We start from the raw sequence: 23460 nt of genomic DNA on the forward strand, positions 1-23460 counted from the left end.
TTTGTGCGATATAAATAGTGTCTCACAAATTTGATTGAATTTTTAAGTTATCAGTAAGAAAGACTGATGAGGGCAGAGCAGCAGATGTTCTCTACTTGGACTTTGGACAAGTTTCTGCACAGTAGATTAATTGGTCAAGTTAGGTCACATGGGATTCGGAGTGAGCTTGCCAATTCCTCCGCTACATCGATGACTGTATCGGCGCTGCCTCGTGCTCCCACGAGGAGGTTGAACAGTTCATCAACTTTACTAACACCTTCCATCCCGACCTGAAATTCACCTGGACTGTCTCAGACTCCTCCCTCCCCTTCCTAGACCTTTCCATTTCTATCTCGGGCGACCGACTCAACACAGACATCTATTATAAACCGACTGACTCCCACAGCTACCTGGACTACACCTCCTCCCACCCTGCCCCTGTAAAAACGCCATCCCATATTCCCAATTCCTTCGTCTCCGCCGCATCTGCTCCCAGGAGGACCAGTTCCAACACCGCACAGCCCAGATGGCCTCCTTCTTCAAGGACCGCAGATTCCCCCCAGACGTGATCGACGATGCCCTCCACCGCATCTCCTCCACTTCCCGCTCCTCCGCCCTTGAGCCCCGCTCCTCCAACCGCCACCAAAACAGAACCCCACTGGTTCTCACCTACCACCCCACCAACCTCCGCATACAACGTATCATCCGCCGCCATTTCCGCCACCTCCAAACGGACCCCACCACCAAGGATATATTTCCCTCCCCTCCCCTATCAGCGTTCCGCAAGGACCACTCCCTTCGTGATTCCCTCGTCAGATCCACACCCCCCACCAACCCAACCTCCACCCCCGGCACCTTCCCCTGCAACCGCAGGAAATGTAAAACTTGCGCCCACACCTCCACACTCACTTCCCTCCAAGGCCCCAAGGGATCCTTCCATATCCGCCACAAGTTCACCTGTACCTCCACACACATCATCTATTGCATCCGCTGCACCCGATGTGGCCTCCTCTATATTGGGGAGACAGGCCGCTTACTTGCGGAACGCTTCAGAGAACACCTCCGGGCCGCCCAGACCAACCAACCCAATCACCCCGTGGCTCAACACTTTAACTCTCCCTCCCACTCCACCGAGGACATGCAGGTCCTTGGACTCCTCCACCGGCAGAACATAACATCGCGACGGCTGGAGGAGGAGCGCCTCATCTTCCGCCTGGGAACCCTCCAACCACAAGGTATGAATTCAGATTTCTCCAGTTTCCTAATTTCCCCTCCCCCCACCTTGTCTCAGTCGGTTCCCTCAACTCAGCACCGCCCTCCTAACCTGCAATCCTCTTCCTGACCTCTCCGCCCCCACCCCACTCCGGCCTATCACCCTCACCTTGACCTCCTTCCACCTATCCCACCTCCATCGCCCCTCCCCCAAGTCCCTCCTCCCTACCTTTTATCTTAGCCTGCTTGGCACACTCTCCTCATTCCTGATGAAGGGCTTATGCTCGAAACGTCGAATTCTCTATTCCTGAGATGCTGCCTGGCCTGCTGTGCTTTGACCAGCAACACATTTGCAATTGGAGAGGTAATTTGCTTAATAGCCGAAGACAGAGTGGTGGTGGAGGGTTGCTTTTCAGTCTGAAAGCCTGTCACCAGTGGCATTGCACTGGGATCAGTTCTGGGTCCTCTTTGTCTGTTGAAGGGCTTATGCTCGAAACGTCGAATTCTCTATTCCTGAGATGCTGCCTAACCTGCTGTGCTTTGACCAGCAACACATTTGCACCTCTTTGTCTGTTATTTATTTAAGTGATTTGGATGAGAATGTAGAAGGCACGGTTAGTAAGTTTGCAGATGACATCAAAATTGATGGTATAGTAGACAGTGAAGAAGGTTTTCTAAGATTACAAAAGGATCTTGATCAAACAGGTCAACGGGCAGAAAACTGGCAGGTGGAGTTCAATTTGGTTAAATGTGAGGTATTGCGTTCTCGTACAATCAGTAAGGACAGGGCTTATACAATTAATGGCAGGGCCTTGGATAGTGTAGTAGAACAGAGGGATCTAGTGAATCAGGCACAGAGTCATAGAGATGTACAGCATGGAAACAGACCCTTCGGTTCAACCCGTCCATGCTGACCAGATATCCTAACCCAATCTAGTCCCACATGCCAGCATCCGGCCCATATCCCTCCAAACCTTTTCTTCATATACCCATCCAGATGCCTTTTAAATGTTGCAACTGTACCAGCCTTCACCACTTCCTCTGGCAGCTCCATCCATACACATACCACCCTCTGCATGAAAAAGTTGCCTCTCAGGTATCTTTTGTCTCTTTCCCCTCTCACCCTAAACCTATGTCCTCTAGTTCTGGACTCCCCCACCTCTATCCATGCACCTCAATTTTGTAAACCTCTATACAGCTTCCAATGCTCCAGGGACAACAGCCCCAGCCTATTCAGCCTCTCTTATAGCACAAATCTTCCAACCCAGGCAACATCCTTGTAAATCTTTTCTGAACTCTTTCAAGTTTGAAGTTTGCATCGCATAGACAGGGTGGTTAAAAAGGCATTTGGCACGCTTATCTTCATTGTTCAGTCCTTTGACTACAGGAGTTGGGATGTTATATAGAGGTTGTACAGGACATTGGTAAGACCATAAGACATAGGAGTGGATGTAAGGCCGTTCAACCCATCAAGTCCACTCCGCAATTCAATCGTGGCTGATGGGTGTTTCAACACCACTTGCCCATACTCTCCCTGTATCTCTTAATTAAGAATTTATCAATCTCTGCCTTGAAGACATTTAACGTCCCGGCCTCCACTGTGCTCCGAGGTAAAGAATTCCACAGGGCAACTGCTCTCTGGCTCCTCATTTCCGTTTTAAATCGACCCCCTCTAATTCTAAGGCTGTTCCCACAGGTCCTAGTAGCCCCACCTGACGGAAACAAATTCCCAGTGTCCACCCTTTTTAAGCCATGCATTATCTTGGTGAGACCTCTTCTGGAATATTGTATCCAGCTCTACCAAGACAGTAGAGCCAGTTATAGGAAGGATATTATTAAGCTGGAACGGGTTCAGATTTACCAGGATGTTGCCAGCAATGAAAGGTTTGAGTTATAAATAAAGACCAGATAGGCTGGGACTTTTGTTCAGGTTGAGAGATGACATTACAGAAACTTATAAAATAATGAAGGGTATAGAGAGGACTTAATGGTAGTTGCCTTTTCCCGATGTTGGGGGATTTTAAAGTGAGAGGACAGATTTGAAAAAGCCATGAGGCAATTTTTTTTTTAAACACAGAGGATAGTTTGTGTGTGGAATGAATTTCCTAAGGAAGTGGTGGATGTGGATACAATTTCAATGTTTAAAAGACATTTGGATAAATACATGAATAAGAAAGGTTTGTAAGGAAATGGGTAGGAGCAGGCAGGTGGGACTAGTTTAATTTGGCATGGACTGGTTAGACTGAAGAGTTTGTTTCCATGCTGTATAACTTTACAATTCTACGTTGAATGGTAGGGCTCCAGGAAGTATGGAGGATCAGGGGAATCTTGCTCAGCATGTCCATAGAATTCTAAACGCAGCAGTACAGGTCAATATGGTGGTTAAGAAAGCAAATGGAATACTTCGCTTTATTAGTCCAGACAATGAATACAAGAGCAAGGATGTTATGATGGTGCTGTATGTAACACTAGTTTGACTACAGCTTGCACCATGTGCAGAATAACCACCACTGCATAGGAGGGATATGATTGCACTGTAGAGGGGGCAGAGTAGATTCACCAGGATGTTGCCTGGCCTGGAACAATTCAGTTGTAAAGAGACAATAGATTGGCAACTTTTTCCTTAGAGCAGAGCTGAACAAGGTAACTGGTGTGTGCACAGTGTTTTGAAAGGGCAGATAAGGGAAACGTTTTTCACCCTAATAGATGGGCCAATAACCAGGGGCATTAAGATAAGCAGGAGATTTAGAAGAGATTTGAGGAAATCTTTCTTATTCAAGCATAGGGTTGTAGGTATCTGAACCGCATTGCTTAAAAGGCTAGTAAAGACAGAAACGCTTAAGACATTTAACTGCTTAGATAAACACTTCAAACACTACAGCATACAAGGCTACAGGCTAAGTGCTTGAAAATGGATTAGAATAGGAGTTTGTTTGATGACTAATGCCAACACAAAGGGCCGAAGGGCCTCTTTCTGCATTGTAAACATTCTGACTCTGCTCAAGCTCTGTGGAAATACTAAAAACGAGAAAAGACAGCTGGTGATATTGATTGAAATGCAAGATTCTAGAGAGTATAAATAAACTAATAAAAACTTTGAAAGAATTATAAATTCTGAAAATAAAAGCCACATGCATGTACTCAAACAGAGGGTGGTAAATAAGACAGCACAGGTTCAACTACTTCACACAGAATGGTAAGCACATGCATCATCAACACGCAGAGCACATCAGCAAATTAAGGGAAAAAAAAGTGTTCATTCACAGGCTAAATGGAACGGAAATAAAATAGAATGAAGATGGCACTTCTGAACTACAGATTACATTTTTTTTGCTCTCTACATTCCTAACTTTTTAATTCATGATGGGAGAAAATGTCCCATTTCCAATTTTCATAAAAAAATAAGAATGCACAGGTACCTGGACAATGTCAGCACATCATATTCTTATATTAGAAAATAAAAATTGTATTAGCATTGGTAATTACACTGGTGATGTTCAGAAGCCTGAATTGAGGTGAGAGTCAGGAATTTCCACATGTCTCAGAATGATTAGTTCACTTAGAGCAAGCACATTTCTTATGGTCTTTCTCAACAGACTTCGGCAATCTATGGATCAGAAAGCTGCAAATCGTCCAGTAGAAGGCTGGACAAGTAGGCTGTGTGTGCAATCATCCCCTCAGTCACAGAAAAGGTGCATTAACTGACTAGGAATAGAAAAACACACTGGGGCCGATACCCATTGGTTAAATGATAGAATTGTTGCGTTTAAGAGACTTGACCTATTAATAGATGGTTTTCAGAGCATAAGTACCCCAATTTCACCTGTGTCCAGTTAAACTCTCCCAGAAAACGACCGTTCCATCAGTTCCATAAGTCATCACCCAAGTGTGAGGGATCCTTTTTGCTTTCGTTCCAACGCACACATAAGCATCCAATCCAAAACCCAACAGCAAACTGCACAGTAAGGTGGCATGATCTTCACAGTCTCCCTACAGGTTACCAATAGTTACACTGATTATAGACAATAGAATGATTTTTCATTACATCACAACTACACAGATATATATAGCCATGTGTATGACTTTATTTCCCAATCCTGTACTTGTTTCTGAATTCCACCCACCTCAACTGGTCAACTACTGAAATAACAGAACAATTCCTCTGCATAATGAAATAAGTCATTAATTGGATGCGAGGTGCTTTTATGCAACTTGAGAACATATCAGCTTCGATACAAATACAAGCACTTTTTTCAAATTTACAAAACGTCTGAAGGAAGCACTGTCTCTGGAGAATTATTCAAGTTTTAACAGAGTAGGCTACCATCCAAAAATTCTTGATTGATGTTGAATCAGGCATACATTGCTGAGTAAAGACAGAACAGAGTTGGAGAAAGGAACACTAGTGTTAGAATTTTTTGAGGGAGGGATTAGGTTCAGAGAAGAGAGAATATTATATGCAAGAATTCTGTAAAGAACAAAGTAGGAAATTTGAACACCAGTCTAGGTAGGGGTAGGCACTCGAGCGTTCATTAAGTAACCACTTTAGGACCTCAAATGGCAGCTTGGACCTTTCCACCCAGAACTTAATTTAGGCAAAAGGTGATGGGCTTCGACAGTGTCATCATCCAACAAATTAAGTTACCTTCAATCTGAAGCAAGAGGGTTAAATTTGAATACAGGAAATTATGAAAGCACAAGTTGGCTAAGCTGGACTGGGAAAATGCATTAAAACGCCAGATTGCGCATTGCCTACCTACAATCTTTAAGTATTACATGGCTTACAGCAATTTTACACTCCTTCAATAGAGGTCAGTCAATGTGACTAACAAAGCAAGTTAAAGGATTTTATAAGATTAAAGGAAAAGACTAATAAAGTGGCCAGAAATTGTAATAAATCAGAAATTAGGATGTTTTAGAATATAGCAAAGGAAGCCCAAGAAAGTGATATGGAAAGGAAGAATAGAATATAAATGCAATCCAACAAACAATGATAAATGAAGATATATGAAAAGATCCCCACATAAACTCAGTTAGCAAAATTCAAGGAAATACAGGAAGTAAGGTGCTAGCATAGTTTAAGGATTGGGTAACAGACAGAAAACAGTAGGAATAAATAGGTCATTCTCAATTTCAAACTATAACTAACGGTGTATTACAAGAATCAATTCTCAGGCCCCCACTATTCAAAATACACATCGATGATTGGAATGAGTACCAAACCTAATATTTCCAGATTTAAAAATGATACAAAGCAAAGCAGGAATGTGTGTTGAGTGGCAGATTTAAAATGATTTCAGAGGATGCTGACAGGCTTGGTAATTGTTTTAGTCCATCTGCTACATTACCCAATGTGAGGTTATCCACTTTGATAGGCAGAGCAGTTACATAGAGCTTTTCTTAAATTGTGAAAAGTTGCAAAGGGACATAGGCAGCCTTGTCAACAAGTCACTGTAGGTTACCATGCAGGTGCAGCAAGCTATTAGGAATGCAAATGGAATGTAAGGCTTTATTGCAAGAGGATGTGAAAACAGGAGGAGTGAAGCTAAACTTCAATTGTATAAGAGATTGGTTAGAGTGCACCTGGAATGTTGCATGCAGTTTTGGTTTCTCCATCTCGCGAAAGATATTATTGTGTTGTCAAAAAGGGAATTCAACACAAGTTCACCAGACCAGTTCCTGGGATGGCAGGACTGTGCGACGAAACAAGATTGGGCAAACTGGGCTTGTATTCTCCAGTTTCTAAGAATGAGAAAGGATCTTGTTGAAACCTTTTGAATAGTTAAAAGGGATAGACTGGGCAGATGCAGGGAAGATGCTTTTCCTGGCTGGGGAATCTACAATTAAGAAGCACTATTTAAAAATAAGGCCGCGCCATTTAGGACTGGGATAAGGAGAAATGTTTTTACTCAGAGGACTCAGGATGGTCATTGTTTGGGTATACTTGAAGTAGAGGTTGATAAATTTTTGATTATCAACAGCATAAAGAGTTATGGGGATACTGTGGTAGATATCTGATGAGCAATTAATGTATTAAATAGTAGTGCAGGTTTGACAGGTTGAATGAACTAATCCTGTTCCGATGTTCCCAAGAACTCAACTCTGGGCCCATGCACTGCTTTGGTGCCATTTGATTCTCAATCTTTCAAAGAATCAGAAGGAAGGATGGACATCTATGGGAATTCAGGTGCTGCAAGATTGGGGTAAGAAGAATAGGACACAGAAATCTGGAGTCAAGAAGCTGCACAAAGATTTTTGATTCAGAAGACCTTTCTTAGCTTTGACCAACCACTTGCTGAAGACAGAATTCATTGTTGCCTTTGGAAATACAACTTATTACAAAAGGAATACCTTGCCTCTGCAGAGAAAAGGCAGCAGAGTACACCACTGCTCTTGCTTCGATCCACCTCCAACCCCGACTGCTCTTTCATAACCAAGCACATTGACAAATCGGGCTGCCTGCCTTGGTGTGTCCAGAAGCCTCCCAGCACGCAGTGGTCTTACATAGGAGCAAACTGGACGGTTCACCCCATTCTCATCCTGAGGTGGAACAAGGAGAAGAGAAAAATAAACAAAAGTTAGTTCATTCGGTGTAAAAATAGAATCCATTTATAACATTTCATTCACATGCAAATAAAAGTGGGAGGCACGGTGGCACAGTGGTTAGCCCTGCTGCCTCACAGCGCCTGAGACCCGGGGTCAATTCCCGACTCAGGTGACTGACTGTGTGGAGTTTGCACATTCTCCCCGTGTTTCCTCCGGGTGCTCCGGTTTCCTCCCACAGTCCAAAGATGTGCGGGTCAGGTGAATTGGCCATGCTAAATTGCCTGTAGTGTTAGGTAAGGGGTAAATGTAGGGGTATGGGTGGGTTGCGCTTCGGCAGGTCGGTGTGGACTTGTTGGGCCGAAGGGCCTGTTTCCACACTGTTAGTAATCTAATCTAAAAGTGAATCAGAATCAGAGGCTGTCAGAAAAGGTTATACATGAATAACTGAACCTATAAACAGTTTCACCTTTCAGGGAGGGTACCCATTCAACTTTATGGACATTATATTGAAACTTGAAGGAATAATCATAAAAGGCTTTTGAAAGTCAAATGAAAAAATGAAATAATTTTGTTAATTAGAACTTGCACCAAATCCAATTAAATTTGTCCACTCAACACTGTTACAACAATATTTGCTGAAGGTATTCCCACAGTGAGAGATAATTAATCATAAAATAATACTTTACTAAACTTACAAGTTTAATAAAAGTAGCTCCTTCTGCTGTTAAGACAAAGACAATCACAGGATCAACTCCCAGGCTTTTCACTGAGTTGACTGTAGCTAGGGTATCAATAGCAGAGGAAAGGTGGAGGGGGAATTCATGTTTGATGGCTTTACAAGAGAATTCAGGTTCCTGAGGACTATCCTGATGACATTGTTCATTAAAGGATGTCAGTAGTTTCAACAAACTGGATTTGTACCACAATGCCACCTGTTCCCAGCTAAAAGGTTAGGGCTTCAGGCTAAGGGGTACATTATCACAATTCTGGTGGCAGTCCTGCAGCAATTTAAGGCTGGGTAAAATTTCACTTCAGAAAGCTGCCAGTCTAAATTGGTGGAAGGGGTTAAAAATTCATAACCTAGTGAACATTCCTTTCTTATGTAAGATATCCAAAATTGTTACAGTACTTCAGCTGTCATCAAACAAGCATCTTTTACAGTTTTAGCAAAACCTCCTGATGTTTATACTCTATTCCCTTTGAAATAAAGCCCAACATTCTAGTTGTCTTCTCCATTACCTGTTGAACTTGGATACTGACCGTTTCTGATTCATTGGAGAGGACTCCCAAATCCCTGGTGAGGCTTTCTGCAACTTTTGTTTTCCTGCCTAAGTGCATAACCTCTCAGTCTCCTCTTTAGATCCCTTTGCAGATTGTGTGTGTCATTCTCAGTACTTGCCTTCCCATCTATTTATCTGTGATCCATAAACTTGGGGATAACACAGTCACTTTGCTTACCAAAATCATTTATCGTAAATACTTGTGGCTCCAAAACTGATCCTTGTAGCACTCCACCAGTTATGGGTTGCCATTCGGAAAACACCAATGTGTCTTCTATTAGTCGGCCAATCCTCTCCCAAGCTCATATACTACATCGACTCTTACTGTGGCACATTGTCAAATACCTTCTGAACATCCGAATATATTAGATTCACTGCTTCTCCTTCATTCACCCTGCTTGTTACCTCTTCTGTTTATACATATTATACATTTCTAAATGCTTTGTTACCCCATTCTTTCCAATAGACTAACATTATCACAGGTAAAGGAATAATATGGTAGTTATGGTAGGGGATTTTAACTTTCCAAACATAGACTGGGACTGCTATAGTGTTAAGGGTTTAGATGGAGTGGAATTTATTAAGTGTGTACAAGAAAATGTTCTGCTTCAGTATGTGAATGTACCTACTAGAGAAGATGTAAAACTTGACCTGCTGGTCAGTGGGGGAGCACTTTGGGGCCAGCTACCATAATTCTATTAGATTTAAAATAGTGATGGAATAGGATAGACCGGATCTAAAAGTTAAAGTTCTAAATTGGAGGAAGGCCAATTTTGACAGTACTAGGCAAGAACTTTCAAAAGCTGCTTGGGGGCAGATGTTCGCAGGTAAAAGGACGGCTAGAAAATAGGAAGCCTTCAGAAATGAGATCACGAGAGTCCAGAGACAGTATATTACTGATAGGGTGAAAGGAAAGGCTGGTAGGTGTAGGGAATGTTGGATGACGAGAGAAATTGAGGTTTTGGTTAAGAAGAAGAAGGAAGCATGTGTCAGGTAAAGGCAGGAGAGATCAGGAGAATTCTTAGAAGAGTATAAAGGCAGTAGGAGTATATTTAAGAGGAAAATCAGGAGGGCAAAAAGATGATAAGAGATAGCTTTGGCAAATAGGGTAAGGGTAATCCAGAGGGTTTTTACAAATATATTAAAGGAAAAAAAAGAGTAATTATGGAGAGAATATGGCCCCTCAAGATCAGCAAGGCAACCTATGTATAGAGCCGCAGGAAATGAGGGAAGATACAAAACAAGTATTTTGCATCAGTGTTTGCTGTGGAGAACACCGTAGAAGATATCGAATGTGGGGAAATAGATGGTGACATCTTGAAAAATGTCCATATTACGGAGGTGGTGGTACTGGATGCCTTGAAATGCATAAAATTGTACAAATTCCCAGTACCTGATCAGATGTACCCGAGAACTCTGTGGGAAGCTAGGAAAGCGATTGCTGGGCCCTATGCTGAGATATTTACATTATTGATAGTCACAGGTGACGTGCCAGAAGACTGGAGGTTGGCTAGGGATCTACAGACTGGTGAGCCTGACATTGGCGGTGGGCAAATTGCTGGAGGGAATCCTGAGCAACAGGATTTACATGTATTTGGAAAGGCAAGGACTAATTAGGGATCCAAAAGAGAAAATGCTGGAAAATCTCAGCAGGTCTGGCAGCATCTGTAAGGAGAGAAAAGAGCTGACGTTTCGAGTCTAACTGACCCTTTGTCAAAGCTAAAAAGACTCGAAACGTCAGCTCTTTTCTCTCCTTACAGATGCTACCAGACCTGCTGAGATTTTCCAGCATTTTCTCTTTTGGTTTCAGATTCCAGCATCCACAGTAATTTGCTTTTATCAACTGATTAGGGATAGTCAGCATGGCTTTGTGCATGTCTCACAAACTTGATGGAGTTTTTTGAAAAAATAACAAAGAGGATTGACAAGGGCAGAGCAGTGGACGTGATCTACACGGACTTCAGTAACGCATTCGACAAGGTTCCCCATGGGAGACTGGTTAGCAAAGTTAGATCTCATGGAATACAGGAAGAACTATCCATTTGGATACAGAATTGGCTTGAAGGTAGAAGCCAGAGGGTGGTGGTGGGAAGCCAGTGGAATGCCACAAGGATCAGTGCGGGTCCACTTCTTTTTGTCACTTATATAAATTATTTGGATGTGAACATAGAAGGTACAGTTGGTAAGTTTGCAGATGACATCAAAATGGAGATGTAGTGGACAGCAAAGGTGGTTACCTTAGAATACAATGGGATCTGGATCAGATGGGCCAATGGGCTGAGAAGTGGCAGATGGAGATTAATTTAGATAAATGCAAGGTGCTGCATTTTGGAAAAGTACGTCATAACAGGACTAATGCACTTAATGGTAAGATCCCAGAGAGTGTTGCTGAACAAAGAGACCTTGGGGTGCAGGTTCATAATTCCTTGAAAGTAGAGTCACGGGTAGATAACATAGTAAAGGAGACATTTGGTATGCTTTCCTTAACTGGTCAGAATATGGAGTATAAGAATTGGAAGGTCATGTTGCAGCTGTATAGGACATTGGTCAGACCACTGTTGGAATATTGCGTTCAATTCTAGCCTCCTTCCTATTGGAAGGATGTTGCGAAACTTGAAAGGGTTCAGAAAAGATTTACAAGGATGTTGCCATGGTTGGAGGATTTGAGCTACAGGGAGAGGCTGAATAGGCTGGGGCTGTTTTCCCTGGAGTATTGAGAGACTGAAGGGTAACCTCACAGAGGTTTATAAAATCATGATGGGCATAGATACGATAAATAGACAAAGTAGTTTTTGCTGAAATGGGGGAGTCCAGAACTAGAGGCACAGGTTTAGGGTGAGAGGGGAAAGATATAAAAGGCACCTAAGGGGCAACTTTTTCATGCAGAGGGTGGTGCTTGTATGGAATGAGCTACCAGAGGAAGTGGTGGAGGCTGGTACAATTGCACATTTAAAAGGCAAATGGATGGATATATGAATAGGAAGGGTTTGGAGGGATATGGGCTAGATGCTGGCAAATGGGACTACATTAGGTTCAGATATCTGGTTGGCATGGACGAGTTGGACTGAAAGGTCTGTATCAGTGCTGTACATCTCTATGACTCTACAACAGGCATTAAGCTAACTGGTCTATAGTTACCTGTGTTTTTTGTTTCTTTTAAACAATGGTGTTAAATTATTGTTTTCCAATCCTCTGGAACTTTTCCAGAATATCAGGATTCCTGAAGATTACTATCTATGCATTCACCATCTCTGTAGATACTTGAATTTCACAGGATGATTATTTCCACTCCTCATTTGCCCTCTGATTTAGTATTCAGTAAATGTTATCCGATAGCCAATACAGCAACCTGACTGCAAGATGACAGGCAGTGGATCCAGGATATTGAGGGGCATATGACTTCAAGAAAAACAGGAAGCTAGACAAAGTTGGAAAGGCAATATTGTTAATCAAAGATGACATTAATGCTAACTTAGAGATGACCTTGTTTCAGGAGACAGTGATGAAGAAATGGTTTTCGATGGAAATGAGGAATTGTTAGGGAAAGAAGTCACTAGTGGGAGTGATCAACAGGCTCCTTAATAGTAATCACAATGTAGAATAAAATACACAAGAAAAATATTGGCTACTCATGATATAGGGACAATGATCATGGCGGATGGTAATCTCTATATAAAATGGAAAAATTAGAGTGGCAATTGTAACCTGGATAAAGAGTTAAGGTACTTCTTAAAGCAACACTTTCTGGAACCAGCCAGAGAACAGGTTATAACGTGGTAATGTGATAGGATTGATTAAGAACCTCAGAGAAAAGGCACTTCAAGACAGCAGCAATCATGATCTGACTGACTTTTACATCCAGTTTTAAAGAGATGAGTGGGTCTAAGACTAACTTTTTAAACTGAAATCTGGGTAATAATGTGGGCATGAAATGAACTGGGATACTAGGTTAGAAGATGGTGCAATAGAGAAGCATTGACGGATAAAGAAAGATTCTAAGAGGAGGACCCACCATTTTTAGCTAATTAAAATAGTTCAGGAAAGCATCAAACTCATGGTAAATCAATATAATTTGCAACAATGACAGGCAGATCAGATGACTGGCCAGAATAGAAAGAAAAGGTAAAGAATAATTAAAAGATTAATGAACAGAAAGGGGGAAAAAAAATGAAAGTGAGCAAACTAGAAGAGTAAGAAAGATGACAAGAATTTCTTTAGGTATATATGTAGATACAAGACATACAAAATCCAAAGAATTTTTTCTCCCCCTTCAATGTTTCTCCCTTCCCAAAGTGGTCGTGGAGGTGCCGATGTTGAATTGAGGGTGGACAAAGTCAGAAATCACATGACACCAGGTTATAATCCAACAGGTTTATTTGAAATCACAAGCTGTTGGAGCCTAGTCCCGTTGTCAGGTGAAGTGAGAGGGATGCACACAGCAGACAGAATTTATTGGCAGAGAGATCAAGGGCATGGAAATCAAAAGACCATACAAATAGTATGAGGGGAATGTCAAATACTAAGTCTTTGCAGGGGACCAAGGATGTTAGACAGTGAGAGTAGAGTTGCTGACTACTTCAAAGCACCATCCGCAATATCAATTTAAATACACCCCACATAAATTAGATACAAACCTGTGCAAAGATTTTCACAAGTCTGGTGTTGTGTGAAGGTCTGATCTGAAGGTACTCTCTCCACCATTGCTTGGCATATACAAGGAATAAGCGTTCCTTTTCTGCAGTCTTTTTACGCTCTAATGCTAGCTGCAAATTTAAAGTGAAATAAATTTTTAAAAATGTATTTTGGACAAAATGATGAGAGGAAGTTCTTACAAAGCACAGGTACCATGCTAGAATATGAAAAGGGGTGGGTGTCACCAAAGTCTGTTTCTACTTGGCAGATACTAAACCTGGCTGTATGGTAAGATCTTACAGAAAGGGATATTTTTACAGAATGTTTTCCCTTTTCTAAAGGCAATGCTGGAGTAAGACTTCAAGATGAGGAAATGTTTCTTGACACTGGTGCAGCTCCAGTGGCCTAATGGATAAGGCACTGGCCTCCTAAGCCAGGGGTTGTGGGTTCAAATCCCATCTGGGGTGTCTGACTCTTCCTTGTCTGTCCTTAATCTGCTTTGCCAACAACTGCTTATCTGCGTTCAGTTGATAGGGTGGGGTGTTCCCTGTCGCCTTACGCAGCTCTTTGGGCGGCACGGTGGCACAGTGGGGGCGGCACGGTGGCACAGTGGTTAGCACTGCTGTCTCACAGCGTCTGAGACCCGGGTTCAATTCCCGACTCAGGCGACTGACTGTGTGGAGTTTGCACGTTCTCCCTGTGTCTGCGTGGGTTTGCTCTGGTTTCCTCCCACAGTCCAAAGATGTGCGGGTCAGGTGAATTGGCCATGCTAAATTGCCTGTAGTGTTAGGCAAGGGGTAAATGTAGGGGTATGGGTGGGTTGCGCGTCGGTGTGGACTTGTTGGGCCAAAGGGCCTGTTTCCACACTGTAAGTAATCTAATCTAGATGCTGCAGACCTGATGAGCTTTTCCAGCAATTTCTGTTTTGTGGGCGGCACGGTGGCACAGTGGTTAGCACTGCTGCCTCACAGCGCCTGTAGACCCGGGTTCAATTCCCGACTCAGGCGACTGACTGTGTGGAGTTTGCACGTTCTCCCCGTGTCTGCATGGGTTTCCTCCGGGTGCTCCGGTTTCCTCCCACAGTCACAAAGATGTGCGGGTCAGGTGAATTGGCCAAGCTAAATTGCCCATAGTGTTAGGTAAGGGGTAAATGTAGGGGTATGGGTGGGTTGCGCTTCGGCGGGTCGGTGTGGACTTGTTGGGCCGAAGGGCCTGTTTCCACACTGTAAGTCTAATCTAAAAAAAACTGTTAATCCTCTAGTGTTCACCTAAAAAAAATTCATAATTTACAAGGGATATCTATCAAATACATGTCAACTCCCTGCAAAGTAATCCAATCAGATCCAGTCCTTTGTTTGGTCTCTGTAACCCAAGAATTTTATTCCTTTAAATGATTATTTTAGCTTCAAGGGCTGGGAGTTACAGGTCATGACTACACTTAACCAAAACCTTAAATCTGTGTTCTGATGCCAAGCAGTTTACTTTGACTAGTTGATAGAAGTACACAAGATTATGACAAACTTCAAATCAAATCTTCACTCAATCGCTTTTTCTCAAAAGGAGAACAAGTCCAGTCTTTCCAATCAAATCCTGTAATTTAATTCTATCTGTTCCTGGAAGTTCTTTTCTGTACCCTCTAAAGGATCTTGAGATTTGTCCTAAAGTGTGGCAACCAGAAGAGACAACACTCTAGTTGACATCAGCATTCCCTCTAATTTTCTTCACTGCCTGCCCAGGCCTCAAAAGGTCCTTGCAACGACTTCTGGAATTGGAAGTCAATGCCACAATCAACATGCAGATGCTAATCACTATGCATGGATTATGTAGTTCAGAGGAAATGTTGGTCGATACCTAGCCAGAGCTTTATGTAGGTTTAGCATAACTTTCCCTATGGCCTTACTCATTACCTCTATATCAAAACCAAGGTCTCAGCTACTTTGCTAAATGCTCCTTCATATGTCCTTGGATCTTGAAAGATCAATGCACATGTATTCCCAGGTCCTCCTTTTCCTCCACACTTTGGAATTGTGCCATTAAAATCTATACTGTCCCTCTTTATCCATCCTTTCAAATTACATCACCTCACATGCCCATCTGCCACTTGGCTGCCCATTCTGCTGACTTACCTACATCCAGTCACAGGTAATTCATTTCATTCTCACTGTTCACTACTCCACAAATTTGTTAACATTGGCCAATATTGAAATTTTACACTATATTCCAAAATGCAAATCATTTATATACAGTAAGAAAGCGGTGTTCCTAGCAGCGACCTGTGGGGAATATCACTGACTATCCTCCACCTTGGAAAAAACATCCAGCTACCATGACTTGCTGCTTTTTATCATTGACTTAATTTTCTTTTTAATCCAATTGCACACACAGAGCTCCTTCTATTCCATGAATATTGTTAATTAATTAACGGAAGCTTGCTTCATACCTTGTTAAGCACTTTCTTAAAATCCATCCAAGCAACATTTAACATATCTTCATCCCTACATTATCAAATAACCAGGGGAAGGTCAAGCACGATCTGCCTTTTACATATCCGAACTGGCTCTCCTAAATTAACTTGAGCCTCTTTGAATGTCTGTTGATTCTTTTCCAAAACTTTTCCTACTGCTGATGTTAGACTAACTGTTCCGTAATTCGTATGATTCACCTTGTACTTTTTATTTTGAAAAAGATAGTCATGTTTGCCACTTTCCAGTACTTTGGGACCTCCAACAAATCTATGGAAGCTTAAAAAATTCTCTCAACCCTGGATGCAAGCTATCTGGGCCAACAAATCTAAGCATCACCAGCACTCCAGTAGCTTATTCCTCTCAAAGCTCATCAAAATCATTTTCGCTGCTATTTCAATTTCTATTGATACTTTCTCAGATTCCTCCTCATGATGCCAAATAGGTAGTAGTGATAGACCAAATAGAGTGCAAGATATGTCGGGTGCTAGGTAAGTAAGATGCCAGCTAGGAAAGGGGTGGGTTTCAGAGGTAGGAAACCAGATGAGCATGGCTAGGGTGCCAAACAGGTAGAGGCTAAGGTGCCGAATGAGTAAAATGCTGAGTGGATAGGGTGCTAGGTGGCAAGTTGACAAGGCAAGTGACGCAGTGATTGGGAATACTCAGGGCCAGCGTGGGTAGGTGTTGAGACTAGGGGGCTTGCATTCGGGTCAGGGTCTGGGGTCAGGATAGTACTCAGGATCTGGGGAGGTGCAGTTGAGGACATAGAAAGTAAATATAGGATCTAATGAATGGTTACTCAGAAATTCGACTAAGTGTTTAATAGTCTAACTTGTCCTAAGCAATTATGTTATGTAATTTCGCTGGAATCCTCTGATGTATCTGAATAAAAATGGAGACTGTCATAGGGTTGCAAGCAGTCAATTTCCACAGCAGAAAACACGACTTCCTGTGTAATTCCTTCAGTGTGCTATCATGGGGATTCCATAGGGTCCCCATGTGCATCCCCTATCTACATTGGCATAACTGTTCAAGCATGTATCTCCTTCTTCATCCAAAGGACTATGTGCTTGATTACCCTTTCACCCTAGTTGGAATGTACCTAGTTTATATCTGAAGCATCTCTTTATTAACTACCACTAATTTTCTTGCAATTTTTCCTCAGTCTGGTGTATTCTGACAAGTGCTGACAAACCTATCTCAACAGTCACTGCATCAGAGGTCAGATCAGTTTTACTTAGTGTGAACCTAAGGAAAGCGATGGGATCAGATGGAGTACCAGGCCGTGCACTCAGGTCATGCGCAGATCAACTGGCAGAGATCTTCTTGGACATCTTCAACCTCTGCCTGCAGCAGGCCCCTGTCCCTGCCTGTTTCAAGAGAGCCAACATCATCCCTGTGCCTAAAAAGGCTCATGCAATATGTCTCAATGACTACTGCCCAGTGGCCCTAACTTTGGTGATCATGAAGTGCTTTGAAAGGCTGGTCATGGCATTAATCAACTCCAGCCTCCCCGTTACTCTTGACCCACTCCAATTTGCCTATCGGACCAACAGATCCACGTCAGATGCAATATCACTTGCCCTTCACTCCTGCCTAGAACATCTTGACACCAAGAACAGCTACTCAAGAATTCTATGCATTGACTACAGTTCAGCCTTCAACACTATTATCCCCTCGAGACCGATTACTAAACTTAGTGATGTCAGACTAAGGCCCACTCTGGGCTACTGGATCCTCAGTTTCCTGATCCACAGGCCACAATCAGTGAAGATTGGGGACACTATTTCATCCACACTAACACTCAACACTGGAGCCCCCCAGGGGTGCGTACTCAGCCTCTACGGTAACTCACTGCATACCCATGACTGCATCACTAAATACCAGACTAATGCCATTTACAAGTTCGCTGATGATACCACCATAGTTGCTCAAATCTCAGATGGTGAGGAAACAGACTTCAGACGGGAGGTGGAAGACCTGGAAAAATGGTGCTCTCGATACCGGCAAAACCAAGGGATTAGTTATTGACTTTTGGCAGGATGTTACTCATGCCCCCCCTACACATTAACAGCACAGAGGTGGAATGAGTGGAGAGTGTCAAGCTCCTGGGAGTGGTCATCCACAACAAGCTTTCTTGGACTCATGTGGATGCACTGGTTACAAAGTCCCAACAATGCCTCTTCTTCCTCAGGAAGCTGAGGAAATTTGGCATGACGGCGAATACCCTTGTCAACTTTTATAGATGTGCCATCAAGAGCCTTCTGTCTGGATGTATCACTACCTGGTATGGCAACTGTGCCATTCAAGATCAGAGATGGTTACAGAGAGTGGTGAACTTGGCCCGGACAATCACAAAGGCCAACCTCCCATCTACAGAATCCATCTACCAGACCCACTGTCAAGGAAAGGCTGCCAGCCTTCTCAAATGGCAAAGTTTTTCTACAATCTCTATCACTGGGGAAAAGGTACAGAAGCCTGAACACATGCACCAGCCAGTTTTGAAACAGTTTCTAATGTACTGTTGTTAGGATACTGAATGGACTCTCAAACTCTTAACAATCGCCCCTACCTGTGTTTTTGTTTTGCCACTGTTTACCTATTATTTACTTATCTATGCTACTTAACTCTGATCTGCCTGCATTGCTCATAAGACAAAGCTTTTCACTGTGCCTTGGCACATGTGACAATAAATTCAATTCAATTCAAATTCATGTTGTAATCCAGAACTTTGTAAAAGATCCAGAGAGACCCATTCAACAAAATAAATCCATATTCAAATGTATTAGTTAAATGTATTAGCTAAAAGTATTAGTAATGGCAGTCATGAAATCACCTAACTGTTGTTAAAAACTGACCAGCTTAATTAATGCGTTGGAATAGATAGGTAGATGGAATGCACTGTGGCCAAAGTGGAGGATCAGGAAAGAGGACTGGATATTTACAACATAGAAAATTAGAGACGTCAGTATTTTCTAAAAGGAAGGCATTAAGTCAGAAATTCTAGGATTTGATGCAACCATCATGAAAGAATGGCAACAGATACCCAAGTCAAAATGAAGTGTAGTCAAGAGGAAAACCGGAAGGGGATAGCTTTGTCCTACATGTTCCTGTCCCTTGAAATGCACCGTAGCCATGGTGGGGAGTCAGGAAGAGGATCAGATTATGGATAGCACAGTGGTTAGCACTTCTGCCTCACAGTGCTAGGGACCCGGGTTAGATTCCAATCTTGGTTGACAGGAGCAGCATCAGGCATACCTAAAAATGAAGTGTCAACCTGGTGAAGCTACCAAACAGGACTATTTGTGTACCAAATGGCATAAACAGCAAGTGATAGACAGAGCTAAGCAATCCCACAACCAACGGATCAGATCGAAGCTCTGCAGTCCTTCCACATCCAGTTGTGAATGGTGGTGGACAATTAAACAACTCACTGGAGGAAGCGGCTCCACAAATACCCCCATCCTCAATGATGGAGGAGCCCAGCACATCAGTGCAAAAGATAAGGCTGATGCACTCACAACAATGTTCAGTCAGAAGTGGCAAGTGGATGATCCATCTCTGGCTCCTCCAGTTGCCCGCAGCATTCCAGATACCACTCTCCAGCCAATTCGATTCACTCCATGTGATATCAAGGAATGGCTGGAGGCACTGGATACTGCAAAGGCAATCGGTCCTTATAATATTGCAGCAATGTACTGAAGACGTGCTCTAGAACTTGCTGCTCCTCTAGCCAAGTTCACCCAGTACAGTGACAATCCCGATCTGGCCAATTACCACCTAATCAGTCCGCTCTCTATCATCAGTAAAGTGAAGGAAAGCATCATCAGCAGAGCTATCAAGCAACACCTGCTCTCAAGCACCACAATCTCGACCCTGCTCTACAACAACCCTGCTCGGTGACGCCCAGTTTAGGTTTTGCCAGGGTCACTCAGCTCCTGATCTCATTACAGCCTTGGTTCAAACATGTACAAAAGAGCTGAATTCCAGAGATGAGATGAGAGTGACAGCTCTTGAGATCAAGGCTGCAGGTGATCACGTATGGCATCAAGGAGCCCTGGCAAAACTGGAATCAATGGGTATCAGGGGGTAAATACTCCGCTGGTTAGAGTCAAACCTGGCACAAAGGAAAATGTTTGTAGTTGTGGAGGGTCAGTCATCTCAGCTTCAGGACATCTCTGCAGGAGTCCCACAGAGTAGTGTCCTAGGCCCAACAATCTTCAGCTGCTTCATCATTGACCTTCCCTCTGTCATAAGGTCATAAGTGGGGATGTTCACTAATGACTATACAGTGATCAGCACCATTCGCAACTCCTCAGATACTGAAGCAGTCCGTTCTCAAATGCAATAAGATCTGGACAATATCCAGGCTTGGGCCGACAAGTGGCAAGTAACAATCGCACCACATAATGACCATCACCAATAAGAGACACTGTAACCACCGCCCCTTAACATTCAACAGTATTACCATCACTGAATTCCCCCCGTCAAAATCCTTGGGGTTACCATCGACCAGAAACTCGACAGGAGCAGGTCAGAGACTAGGGATATAGTGGCGAGCAACTTACCTTCTCACACCCTAAAGTCTATCCACGATCTACAAGGCACAAGTCAGAAGTGTGATGGAATACTTCCCACTTGCCTGAATGGATGCAGCTCCAACAACACTCAAGAAGCTTGACACCATCCAGGACAAAGCAACCCACTTGACTGGCACCACATCTACCCTCCATCACCAGCACTCAGTAGCAGCAATGTACTTTGTACAAGATGCAGTGCAAAAATCACCAAAGATCCTTAGACAGCACCTTCCAAACCCAAGACCACTTCCATCTAGAAGGACAAGAGCAGCAGGTACTTGGGAACACCACCCTGCAAGTACCCCTCCAAGCCACTCACCACCCTGACTTGGAAATATACTGCCATTCCTTCACAATTGTTGGGTCAAAATCTTGGAATTCCTTCGCTGCTGCCATTGTGGGCCAACCCACAGCAAGTGGACTGCAGCGATTCAAGCAGGCAGCTCACCACCATCTTCTCAATAGAGATTGGCTATCAATTCTGGCCAGCCAGCGACACCAAAGTCCCACGAATCAATTTTTTAAAAAAAGTCCATGTGGAGTTTGCACTTTCTTTCTATGTCTGTGTCGGTTTCTGCCACTGCTCTGCTTATATTCCCACAGTCCAACATGTGCAGGTTAGATGGATTGGTCATGCTAAATTCCCCCCTCATGTGTCCAGGGATCTGCAGGTTGGGTAGATTAGACATGCAAGATTATGGGGATTTGGCAGGGGCAGGGCTAAGTGGGTCTGGATGGGATGTTCTTCAGAGTGTTGGTGCAGGTTCAATGGGTCAGAAGGCCTCGTTCTGCACTGTTGGCATTTTACTAGTCTATGTTTCCAAGTTTACTATAGGAAGGAGATCAGTCAAAATTAGCACTTTGATTAGTTCAGCAAATAGTACTAATGTTAGAGTTGAGAAATGGGTGAAGTCAGCCTCCCTCTCTCTCTCACATAATGGAGAAAGAAGTCTATGCAATTCTGAGACAGCAAGAACCACAGTCTTGGTTTTTAATCTGCGAGGAGCCTGAGATATTCCAAGTGAAGCTATGAATCTATGGGGCCATGAACATTGAGTTCAGACTAATTGAAATGGAGTGGCCTGTTTTGCTGCTTGATGTGAGGAATGACAAGAAATAGAGGTAATTCACTAGAAAATTGCAGTCTATTCAATCACATGAAATACAAACCAATTTGTGGTTTACTATCAGCTGGGTTCATGAGAAAGCTACTGACTCCACCTTCAGGAAAAATGGGAAAACATACAAGGTAACATGCCCCAGATTGCAATATCAAGTATATGTGACAATTGATTCATTGTCATGTCTTAGTCACGTAGTATATTTGGTAATAAGAAGTTGCTTACTACATCCTAGAGAACAATGATTTCCAGGGTTCACTATGGATCTGTGTGATTGTACATCACTGGAGAAATGAACTGACCACATAAAAAGGCATGGATAAAGTCAGAAAGAAAACTGAATTCACAGTTTGAACTTAAAGATAATCATAACCAGGAGTTATGGTAGGTACCTGACAAGGTTGAGAAGCTATTTTATATTTCACCCTAAATGAGTATATTTATCAGCTATTATGGGAGTGACGTTGAGTGAAATAAAAACCTATTGTAGCTATGTGAATTTTTAAATAACTGGAAATGATTTGGAGACTCTGGTGTTGGACTGGGGTGTACAAAGTTAAAAATTACAATGCCAGGCTATAGTCCCACAGGTTTATTTGGAAGCACCAGCTTTAAGAGGGCTGCTCCTTCATCAGGTGGTTCGCTATATCAGGTGCACCACAACCACCTGAAGGAGTAGCACTCCGAAAGCTAGCGCTTCCAAATAAACCTGTTGGACTATAACCTGGCCTTGTGCGATTTTTAACCTTGGAAAGTGGAAACATCTGTTTGACCAAGTTAAGTAGAACCAAGAACAGCATTTTCAGTTGGGACAAGTGATGCTTGTACTCAGGTGGAACTAGAAGTGGGATATCAAAAGAGAACTAACGTCTCTGGCTGGGTGTATGGGTCTTGTATAGAGGTCTCATCGTCCTTCAACAAAGCGATTTGTCTAAAACAATGAACAGTTTAGGACAATACCAACAACTTCCTAACTGCTCATTTAAAAAAAACAAAAAATCACATGGGATTCAGGGAAAGCTTGCCAATTGGATACAAAATTGGCTTCACGATAGGAGACAGAGGGTGGTGGTGGAGGCCTGTGACCAGCAGTGTTCTGCAAGGATCAGTGCTGGGTCCACTGTGGTTTGTCATTTATATAAATAATTTGGATGAGAATTTAATGAAGCATGGTTAGCAAGTTTACAAATGACACCAAAATTGGTGAAGAAGGTTATCTAAGATTACAAAAGGATCTTGTTCAATTGGGTCAAATGGGCTGAAGAGTTGCAGATGGACTTTAATTTAGATAAATGTCGGTATTGCATTTTGGTAAAATGAACAAGGGCATGACTCTTACAGTTAATGGTAAGGGGATAAGTCAAGGTGTCTAACAGAGACCTGGTGGTTCAAGTACACAGTTCTTTGAAAGTTGCACCACAGGCAGACAAAAGGCATTTAGCACGTTTCTCTTCATTACTCAGACCATTGGTTACAGGAGTGGGGAGGTTCAGGTTGTACAGGATGTTGGTGAGGCCACTTTTGGAGTACAGTGTCCAGTTCTGGTCACCCTGCTCTGGGAAGGATATGCCAACCAGATATCCCTACCCAATCTAGTCCCACCTACCAGCACCTGGCCCATATCCCTCCAAACCCTTCCTATTCATAT

General features: G+C 42.9%; 1 protein-coding gene and 1 non-coding gene across 6 annotated transcripts in view; one reads left to right on the top strand and one right to left on the bottom strand.

The window, feature by feature from the left end:
* The window catches only part of cep76 (centrosomal protein 76), a 67521-nt gene that overhangs the window by 14025 nt on the left and 30036 nt on the right, over positions 1 to 23460 (bottom strand). For all 5 annotated transcript variants that reach the window (XM_060824501.1, XM_060824502.1, XM_060824504.1 and 2 more), the window contains 3 exons: positions 13652 to 13780; positions 7543 to 7731; positions 5015 to 5181 (listed from right to left, as the gene is read on the bottom strand). In XM_060824501.1, the coding sequence (XP_060680484.1) occupies positions 5015 to 5181; positions 7543 to 7731; positions 13652 to 13780 (485 nt within the window). The remainder of the gene's footprint in view (positions 1 to 5014; positions 5182 to 7542; positions 7732 to 13651; positions 13781 to 23460) is intronic.
* trnar-ccu (transfer RNA arginine (anticodon CCU)) lies at positions 14044 to 14116 on the top strand. Its single transcript has one exon. It is a non-coding gene; the product is annotated as a tRNA-Arg (tRNA).

This window comes from Hemiscyllium ocellatum, chromosome 4, assembly GCF_020745735.1.
Source record: "Hemiscyllium ocellatum isolate sHemOce1 chromosome 4, sHemOce1.pat.X.cur, whole genome shotgun sequence".
Classification (NCBI taxonomy): Eukaryota; Metazoa; Chordata; class Chondrichthyes; order Orectolobiformes; family Hemiscylliidae; genus Hemiscyllium; species Hemiscyllium ocellatum.